General features: G+C 44.6%; 1 protein-coding gene across 2 annotated transcripts in view; it reads right to left on the bottom strand.

Annotated features, from left to right (window-relative positions):
- myo10 (myosin X) overlaps nt 1-9970 on the bottom strand; it is a 167035-nt gene that overhangs the window by 98243 nt on the left and 58822 nt on the right. For both annotated transcript variants that reach the window (XM_039815523.1, XM_039815522.1), the window contains exon 3: nt 4266-4424. In XM_039815523.1, the coding sequence (XP_039671457.1) occupies nt 4266-4424 (159 nt within the window). The remainder of the gene's footprint in view (nt 1-4265; nt 4425-9970) is intronic.

The following is a 9970-nucleotide window of genomic DNA, read 5'->3' as shown; positions in this document are numbered from 1 at the left end:
CAGCTTCTGGTCCAAAGAGAAAAAAAAAAAGCCCAGTCAGAGTGGAGATCGGGCGTCTGTGATGAATTGATTGGATAATTTCGACCATACGGGAGCATTCAGATGTAATTAAAGTAACAAGATGGCATTTGTCAAAGGTTACCGCGGCTAATGCGTGCAGAAAGCACAAGGCGGCCTTTGTCGCCCGGGTTTGTTTTGCTGCAGAAAGTGCTGGGTCAGGTTTGTTTATTAACCATACAGAGAAAGTAATGGTTGTGAGCCACTTGTCCTACATGTCCCGTTGTTTTCTATGCCATACAGTAGACGTATAGACTTCTTTACTGTAACCGGGGTCAACAGGAACAGAGCGGCTTTTGTTTGGTAATTAGCTCGACGTGTAAAGCAGGACAGTGTGGAATAAAGCACTTTGTCAGCACATTGCTACCACTGGTACCATTGGTACCACTATTACTGCTGCTAAACCTTTTATATTAATTATGATACCCCCAACAAACACCCTGCTAAAATACCTAAACCTAACCATAAGTCGTATTTGTGCCTAAACCTAACCAACCTTAACAATAGTGTAACCATACAACTGATTTATGTCTCAACAGAGATTTTTAACAGTTTGGACAAAACAAAAGAATATCTAAAACTAATGTATGTGTATGTGTATGTGTTCTCCATTTTCAGATTCACTCCAAAGCTAACTGTCCTGTCTCACAGCTTTGGACGAACCGAGCTAGGACCCATTAGCTCCTCCCTAGTCTATATTCACGGCGTCCCACTTCCAGGATCGCTCCGATACCGCAGGAACTTCTGCCAGATGTCCTTCCCCTTCCTCTTCCTTTGTGTCTGCATTTTCAACTCCGGTGGATTTGTGAGGACTATGGTTAACTGCTCCTCAGATCTCTGCAGGGTGAATCCAGACAGCTAGCTAGACTATCTGTCCAATCTGAGTTTCCTGTTGCATGACTAAAACAACTTTTGAACGTACACATGTTCCACCAAAACAACTTCTTTCCCAAGGCTATTTGGCAGCGGCACCGCGGCTCCGTCCAGCGCTTAGCATCGCCCAAGACGATTGTGATTGGTTCAAAGACACGCCAATAAACGAGAGCACGTTTTTCTCCCATCCCGGAATGCTGAGTGGACTAGCCAGACCCTCCTCAGCAGCGCTGTGAAGGAAGGTCTGGCAATGCGAGACTACTCCAAAGCTAACTGTACTCTCTCACAGCTTTGGATGAGCTGAGGCAGGACCCATTATCTCCCGCCAGACTCCCAGCGAGGCCCCCCACTGGAACACCAGCCAGTAAAACCAGCGTCAGAGCAAACAAATCCCAAACTCTCTAATCCTGTCTCTCCTGGCTGCCAAACAAGGAGCTCCGCTCAGCCCCGTCCAGGTTTAACAACCTGGAACCAGAATCCACTCCACTTGTTTGGGTTTTTAAATCACCTGTGCTTCTCATCGCTCCACTCAACGCCGTAGCTGCGGTAACACTAGAAACAAGCTGCAGTCCAAGAAAAAACTTTAAACAATCCTGCACTCAACCCACAGCCTCTTTTTACTGCAGGTACCTGCAACAGTTATTTTGTATGTGTATATTTGTTTCTGTATTTATTAGGGATGCACCGAATCCAGGATTCGACTTCGGCCAAATATTGGGCTTTTTGACGGGGTTCGGTTTCTGCCGAACCGAACCCTACGCTTGCACTACGCGCGCTACGCTGGTCAACATAATGACGGCGCCATTGATTACGAGACGGTGTTTACGTAGGTGGAGCGTTCAATGCAGTAGGCTGTGAGAAAGTGGACATGGAACTGGTGAGCAGAACAAGTTGTTGTTTGGCAGTACTTTCAGTCAAAAGAAGGCCATTCAAGTCCAGCTACATGTTCAATTTGTTCATTGCTGATTTGTCTCGTTGTGGCAAGGACCCTAAACTATACACAACATGGCCGCTGTTACAACATTTGGTATGAAACATCCGAAAGAATACGAGTTGTGCATGAAGGAATCTACAGACAGCAGCCAAAATGCAGCAACTTCAAGTACGGCAAAGGAAGGACAGTCAGAATCTTAACCAGTGGATTTGGTATTCGGCCGAACAACAAAAATCTTGATTCGGTGCATCCCTAGTATTTATTTTCTCACTTGCTAAACAAGCCGACCCACTAAATATGATCGTTTGTTAGTTTGTGTGTGCACCAATTACCAAGGTAAATTCCACAGACGTTTAACTTATTGGGGGGAATAAATCCTTTTCTGATTCAGATTTTCTGATTCTGAACCTGTGGAAGTTTATCACATTTTTCTTTTTTTAATTTGTGTTCTCTGATTAGAATTTATTAACTTTGTGAGAACAAACTTACTGAAGTTTTTATATTTGCAGTCATAGAACAGTAATATGTAATGCTGAACACATCTGTCTATCTACCTACCTTTTGGTTCCTTTACACACCTGGAAACACTTCAGAATTCAACCACCTGCATAAATATCTGTTAATTTACTGTCATTAAAGGCAATTCCCTGCACATAGCGATCCAAGCAAAACCTTTAGATGTATAATTATATAATGACCTGTGGATAACATGTATAATGAGCATCCGCTAAAGGTAAGAAGTGTTTTAGAATAAAACAGCATAAACTGTAACACTGCAGAGCTGCCAGCGACTTAAAAAAAAAATAATTATTATTCTGAACGCTTCTTTTAGCTGTGGCTGAGAGAAATGTTATTCCCCATGTCACAAAGAATAGCAGCGTCTAAAAGGACGATTGGCATAGTTCATGGCGCAACCACAAGAGCTGGAAATAAAGATCTGATGCAACAGAATGAAACTGACCTATTATTTTTTTATGTGGACAGAGAAACAATCGGTTGTTTCAAAACTCAGATTGAGTACTTTTTAGCTGCACAAAATGTACGTTTGGTAGTCATTAGGGTTAGGATTTTACAGCACTTTCAAAATAAGAGGAGAATAAGCATGGGCATGTCAAATGCCCTGGCGGGCCAAAATAAAAGGGAGCATGGGCCAAACTTGGGCGGCCTCATCCTAAAGGATTCTGAAGAAATAAAAAATGTTGTGTGTAGAAACTACTATAAAATCTTAGTTTAATGTAAATGGACTGTTTTTATATAGGGCTTTCCTAGTCTTAACGACTACTCAATGCAGTTTTACATAGTACAGGAGCCCATTCACACACTGTGGCTGAGGCTACCGTACAAGGTGCCACCTGCTCATGAGATAAAAATTCACACACATTTACACTCCGATGGCGCAGCATTGGGGTCAACTCGGGGTTCAGTGTCTTTCCCAAGGACACTTCGACAGGGGACAGCAGGGCCAACCTTCCGATTGGCAGGCGACCGCTCTACCACTGAGCCACAGCCACCCCCATCTCTAATCTATGTTGTATTCATGCCATAGGCGTAGTGTACAACCTATATCTATACAAAAGATACGGTTATGCCCTGTTCATACTAATCAAATGAACTGGACTTTGTAGTCAATTAAAGTCAGATGCGAAAGCCACCTTCCCTTACTACAAATGTCCCGTCATATTTAACATTTTGAGTTGTTACCTGCAGAATTTTGTATTTTCCTTGACATAAATTAAGACGTTTTCAATATAGATTTGTGCTCCCCCCTCCCCCCAGACCCCACGCTTCGTATGTGTCCCCCCAAAGGCCCATTCTGAGCCATGAAAAGCCCTGCTTCACATCCCTGTCACTCCACATTAACGTGGAGTTTTCTGACCGAGCTGCCACCTTCTCCTATCTGCCTGCGTCTAGACGGTTATCTCCGCTGTTACGTAATGATTGAGAAACTTAAGCCGTTCATGGGAGATTCCTGCTTTGAAAAGAAGGCAGTGTACCCTAACAGCACGACCGAAGCTGATCCTGCAGATACAGTAGATGCGAGTCCGTCTGTCAGACGCTCTCGGCATTCTCACATTTTCTCCCTCACACGCCTCAGGCCTGATGTTTTCTCACCCTTCTTAATACATGTACTGTACATGTTTTTCCTTAGTCTGTGCAAATAAAATACTAAATAATTAGCACAATAAGGTGGCTAGTGCCTGCAAGTCCAAACTGCTACTCATACGCCCAAACAGACCTAGTGAAAAGAAAGCCAACATTTTGGAGAAAATCACATCCGGCCAAAAGTCAGCAGCATTGAAAACTGTACAATGTTCCGCGACAGGTGAGTGTGTTCAGATTCAGCCCAACGTTTAGGAACGCTTTGAGTCACCGAGTGTGGCCGAGCGTGTGGGAAACTCACGTAGATGTGTCTCTGCTGGTAGCGCAGGAAAAGGTTGTGCATGATCGCGCCGTCGTGGAGGTCCTCGAGCGCCGCCATGTCCTCCACCCCTCTGACGCTGCTGTGGTGCATGGGCTGCACCTTCTGTCTGCTCAGGGCATTCTGCTTGTAGGTGTACACCTGGGGCAGAAAATAGAAACACATGAAGAGAATCACGTGAAAAAAGAAAAATGAACTACTTAAATGTGTCAAACGTTACGAGAGGATATCCTGAAAGACAAAGAAGGACGTGGTTCTGTATGGCTGAGTTTGTGTACTTTCCCCCATCTGAAAAAGGCTCCCATAAGTTGTTTAAAGGATAATTCTGGCACAAAATGAAACTAGGGGTTAATAAATGTGTCTCCGTGTTTGAGCTATGTTACTGGTTACTGGTTGCACGGCATTTGTCGTTCGACTGGTCATGACTGTTTTCCCAAGATGGCGCCTGTCTGTATACATGAACGCTACTGGCTTTCTAAACTATCTTTTTAATAAACTGTCTGTACACTTACAAAGTTCTCAATGCTTCGGTTTACATGTAGGGACCCTCATTATGCTACCGTGGAAGTGTGGTGCTATTTTGAGCCTTGCTAGTTGTGTAGAAACAGCGATTTACACTTTGCCCCGAAGGCTAGCGTTAGCAGCTAATCACCGTTTTGCGCTAGCTTGTTTCAAGCTAGAGACACATTCGATCAGCATGAAAACGGAAAATGCTCCTGCGGATCGTATTAGACGGGAGGAATAAACTACCCTTATCGCTGAACCTTCCTTTTTCTGTAAAAGAATCCCAGTTACCCCAAGTTTCAAGGAGTACGTTGACATTCCTACGTATATGCCAATAGTTAAGAAGTGACTGGACCCAGCCAAAAGCTTCCAGCACGTTACTCTCCAAAAAACACAAACGGCGTTTTTACATTTCTGCGTGTTCATATTAAAATTAACGAGATATAGCATGTTAATCAGTGAGCATTAGAGGTGCTGGAACGTATTTTTTGTGTCCTTTGAACAGAGCCAGGCTAAAACAATTATGGACTTGAATGACGACTAGAGTTGAACCAAGTGTAGCAGGAACAGATGAATGAATCTCCAGCAGCTGACGGAGAAGTGGAGGTGTGTTTACTGTAGCCTACTTTCCTCTCCGGGACTTTCAGGACTGACTGTTGACTGTAAACGGTTTACGTTGGACTAGTCTAACGAGTCCGTTATCTTCCTGTAACTGTCTACTTCTCAGAGAATGTAAACACTCTGGTGTCTCGTTTCCTGAAGCAGTTAAAGGTCCGGTCCAGGTCGCAGCAAATTACACCCAGAAAAGTAGCTTCAATGATGGAAGTGTGTTTGTTTGAACACTAATGTGATGACTAAACCGACTGGGTTTAGTTTAGCTGCGGTTTATTTTCAGGAGTAATAAACCCGTCATGTAGGTTGATGACGCACCGTTGAAAGGACTAGATCATTTTTCATTCGTCTGAAAGACGATTCTGTGACGTTCTGAAGCGTCAATGAAACTGGAATGTGAAAAATGAGGCCTTGGTGTGTGTGTGTGTGTGTGTGTGTGTGTGTGTGTGTGTGTGTGTGATTGACTCTTCAGACAGAGACTGTCTTTCTTCAGGAAGAGTTGCCCTGAGCCACTTGGTCACAGCGGGTCAACGACCAGCTTCACACAACTCCAGACTTCATTTTGTGTGTGTGTGTGTGTGTGTGTGTGTGTGTGTGTTTATACATTCCTAATGGTCTTACAGTCAGTTAGTTAGTTAGTTAGTTAGTTTGTTAGCTTCAGGCTGTTCTCATGAACCATTCATACATATGGCTACGAAAAGTAAAGCACTACTAAAAGTAGAACAAGAGATCATATTTTTTACAACTTAAACTATTTAAATTAAATGATCTGAAAAGGGGACGTCACCAACAGGACACCGTTTAGCTTCTCAGGGTCACATGACACAAAGGCTTGAAACAGTGGTGTAGTCTAATGTATTGTAGTGGGTATACTGTACTGTATATAAATATATTGGCCTATTCATATGGGCCAGAATCTGCCTTTGGGGGAGAGAGGCATATCATAGTGGGGGGTCTGGCTTATTTTGAGCGTCTAAAGACTTAATTTCCTGCATTCAGATAACTTCCATGCACCAATTTATGGTGGGAATACCTTTATTTAGCCTATGCGAAGAAGAAAAACACACATGACAATTCAAAATATATAAAAAATATAATGGAAAGTAGGTTGTTATGTCATTGGGCATTTTTAAGTGGGTATATGGAAATCCTGGAGCTTTCTTAGTGGGTATACTGCGTCTACCTGCGTATCACGTAGACTACACTGCTGGTTTGAAACCACTGAAAGACCTCATGGACTCTTCTTAGAAATGTCTTAACCTGTGTGTGTCCATGTGTGTTATGGAATATCCTTTGTGGTGTGTCTGTTTGTGGAAAAGGCTGAGACAGCGCCGGGCTTTGGCTGCGCTCCTTTTTTCCACCCAGAAACCAACGTGGTTGAAGTCTGACGGTGTAAATCTTCACAGAGGAACTATACAGAATGTAAACAACAGCTTCTCCAAAGGCGCCCTGAACACATGTGACCGCACAATGACGATGGTTGCGTCCGAAATTCAATTCAATTTTATTTATAGTATAAAATCATAACAAGAGTTATCTCAAGACACTTTACAGATAGAGTAGGTCTAGACCACACTCTATAATTTACAAAGACCCAACAATTCCAACAATTCCCCCAAGAGCAAGCATTTGGTATGACAGTGGCTAGGAGAAACTCCCTTTTAGGCAGAAACCACAGACAGAACCAGACTCTTGGTGTCTCCACAGAGACACAGATACAAATAGAGAGAAATATGATTCATAATAATTATAGCAGTTGGTATGATGAACAGTGGCAAAAAGATAATGGAACTATGACTAGGAATAATAGTTGTAAGAGTTGAGGGCGTAGCAGGGCACTGCGGGGCGTAGCAGGGCATTGCAGGGCATAGCGGGGTGTAGGAGGGCATAGCAGGGCATAGCGGGGCGTAGTGTGGCGTTGTGGGGCATAGCAGGGCAGAGCAGGGCGTAGCGGGGTGTAGGAGGGCGTTGGGGGCATAGCAGGGCGTTGCGGGGCGTAGTAGGGCATAGCAGGGCGCTGCAGGGCATAGTAGGGCATAGCAGGGAACAGAATGGCATAGCAGGGCGTTGCGGGGCATAGTAGGGCATAGCAGGGCGTAGCGACGCGTAGCAGGGCGTCGAGCAGAACCACGGGGCATAGTAGGGCATAGCAGGGCTTTGCGGGGCACAGCAGGGCATAGCGGGGCGTAGCAGGCCGTAGCGGGGCGTCAAGCAGGACCATGGCGGCAGCTGCAACCATGATTTAGGTGCCACCCCAATCCAAGGAAAACTGCGAGGCGAGGAAACACAAGGATTCCAGGGAATAAGCTCCATACGGACATGGTATTTGGTGGACTAAAACATATGTAAGATTTTTCTTTTTATCTTACAGTCGGTCCCATTTCTTAAGATAAAACTGTCCTCTCGGCTGATACTGGAGTTGAAAGTTGTGACTTGTGTTACATGTTTTGACTAAAGTTTGACCTTGCAGAGGCACAAAGGCTAAAACTCCACCTTATAGCACTAAAGTGAGAGAATCCTAGACGTAACATGTGTGTTCAGTATCTCTCTGGCTGAAAGGATTGGAGGTGGGAGTGACTGGTTTGGACTCATCGCTGGAGGACGAATGCTCCAGAGTTTAGACTGGAGACGCTGCAGCCTTGTCCTCTGACACACGTCATACACAGCCGTCTGCTGAAACACACATTCCTTCTTTCCTTCCTTCTTTCTTTCTTTTATTGTTTCTTTCCTTCTTTCTCCTTCCCTCTTTCTCTCTCTCTCCTCTCTTCCTCTCCTCCTTCCCTATTCCTTCCTTTCTCCCCCCTCCTTATTCGCTCATTTCTTCTTTCCTTTTCTTCTTTCTTTTCAAGCAAAATCATGAACGATGCACATGATTTGCAGATACTACTACAGTCCCTCAAATCTGTCCTTTTGCTTTTGGACACTGCACCGCACGTCCCTGCTGATTTTTTTACTATTTTCATTCAAACTGTGGCAGCACTGCTGCGGCTTGTTTGACTTAGCGAGTAAAGGATTTGATTTCTTCTCCCACCGCTGAGCGCTGCCGTATTTCACCTCCACCTGGCTTCACTCTGGTATACATTTCAACCGCCGATTTATTTTTACCACTGTGAATTTGGACCCTTTTTAAAATATTTATATTATATCTAATATTCAGTTAGCGTTCCAGGGCTGCATGTGTGTGATGTATGAGCCAGAGAAGTGTCTCTCTAACTACCAGGCATTCTTCCACTTTTTACACTCCTCTGTAACGTGAGATAGCGGGATGTTCCCCGCTGTAAATCAGACGATTAAACTGTTTGACCGCTGAGTAAAACAGAGCGAGGCTGTTAGCATCAACAGGTCGGGCACCTGACTTTATGACTCCCCACCTGGCAGTATATCACGTCACCTCCGCAGGAAGAAGACCGTCACGGGATGAAAATTACACCGAAACCTCTGCTCAATCTTATGATCTATTGGCACACTATACGATCTGGTTCTAATCCTTTTTTAACATCCAACATATCTGGAAAAAAACACACTGCTGTCTGTCTAATGCAGGATTTTTACTTGTAACAGAGTCTTTTTACAGTGTGGTATTAATACTTTTACTTCAGTAAAGGATCCTGATACTTCTTCCACCAGTGGTTGAAACGGGAAAGAGACCAACACAAACCGTTGAAACAAATCAGAAGAACACTGTTGTCCAAAGCAGCATTGTGCCAATTAGCACTGGATTTCCCCTTCATTGAAACAGAGGGGCCCAAGCCAGGAGAAACGCACAGTATTCACAGCAATATACAGTCAGGGCTCAGTAGGACGGGCTGTCCTTTTGGCTTTGTCCTAATTAGGTTTCTAATTGGTCCAGTTGTCTGTGTGGAGCTGAGGCGGATCCACGCCTCGAAAACAAAGCCCACAGAGGGGCCCCCGGACGCTGAGCTTAGCGACAGATGCTAACGGGAGTAAATCTCGGTGAAACAAAAGCGTGAGGACAGAATCAGTGCAGAGCGGGAGGAGGGGGGTGCACTCACTGCTGGACCCTCGGATCAACACGCGGTGTTCCCGGATCAGTCCGGATAAAGTTTGTTGTTCTTACTTACGTGGGTCAGGAAAGTGAATTCACATTATACAGTACGTTCAGGCAATTAGAAGACTCGGAACTAGAGAAACTTACAATGAATGGCCGAGGAAGATATGGACTTGAAGCGGATAACGGTCATATTTCCTGATACTGAAAGAGTTTATAGGGGGATATGTAATGTCAGTGTATCAGCTGGTGGTTGAGCATTTTTCAAAGTCTTTATTGATCGACATTCTTAAAGGGTAATTTCGGTAATTGTAACCTGGACCCTACTTTCCCATGCATTGGTGTCGAAGTGTAGCCTAGAAATCTAGACGCACCCTGGCGGCAGCAAATGTAATTTGCAGCTGGGGTCCGTCTAGCAACTCTCCGTTGATTTGCGAGCTGGAAAAACCAAACTCTGGCCGGGCCAATCACATCGTGTACAGAGTCGGTGGGCGGGCTTATGGCTGATGCTGCTGGTGAACAGCGGTCTTTCAAATCGGCTTTGGCTGCGACTCTGGAAGAC

This window comes from Perca fluviatilis, chromosome 11 (assembly GCF_010015445.1).
Source record: "Perca fluviatilis chromosome 11, GENO_Pfluv_1.0, whole genome shotgun sequence".
In the NCBI taxonomy this organism is placed as follows: Eukaryota; Metazoa; Chordata; class Actinopteri; order Perciformes; family Percidae; genus Perca; species Perca fluviatilis.
This window is presented reverse-complemented; position numbering and strand designations above follow the sequence as displayed.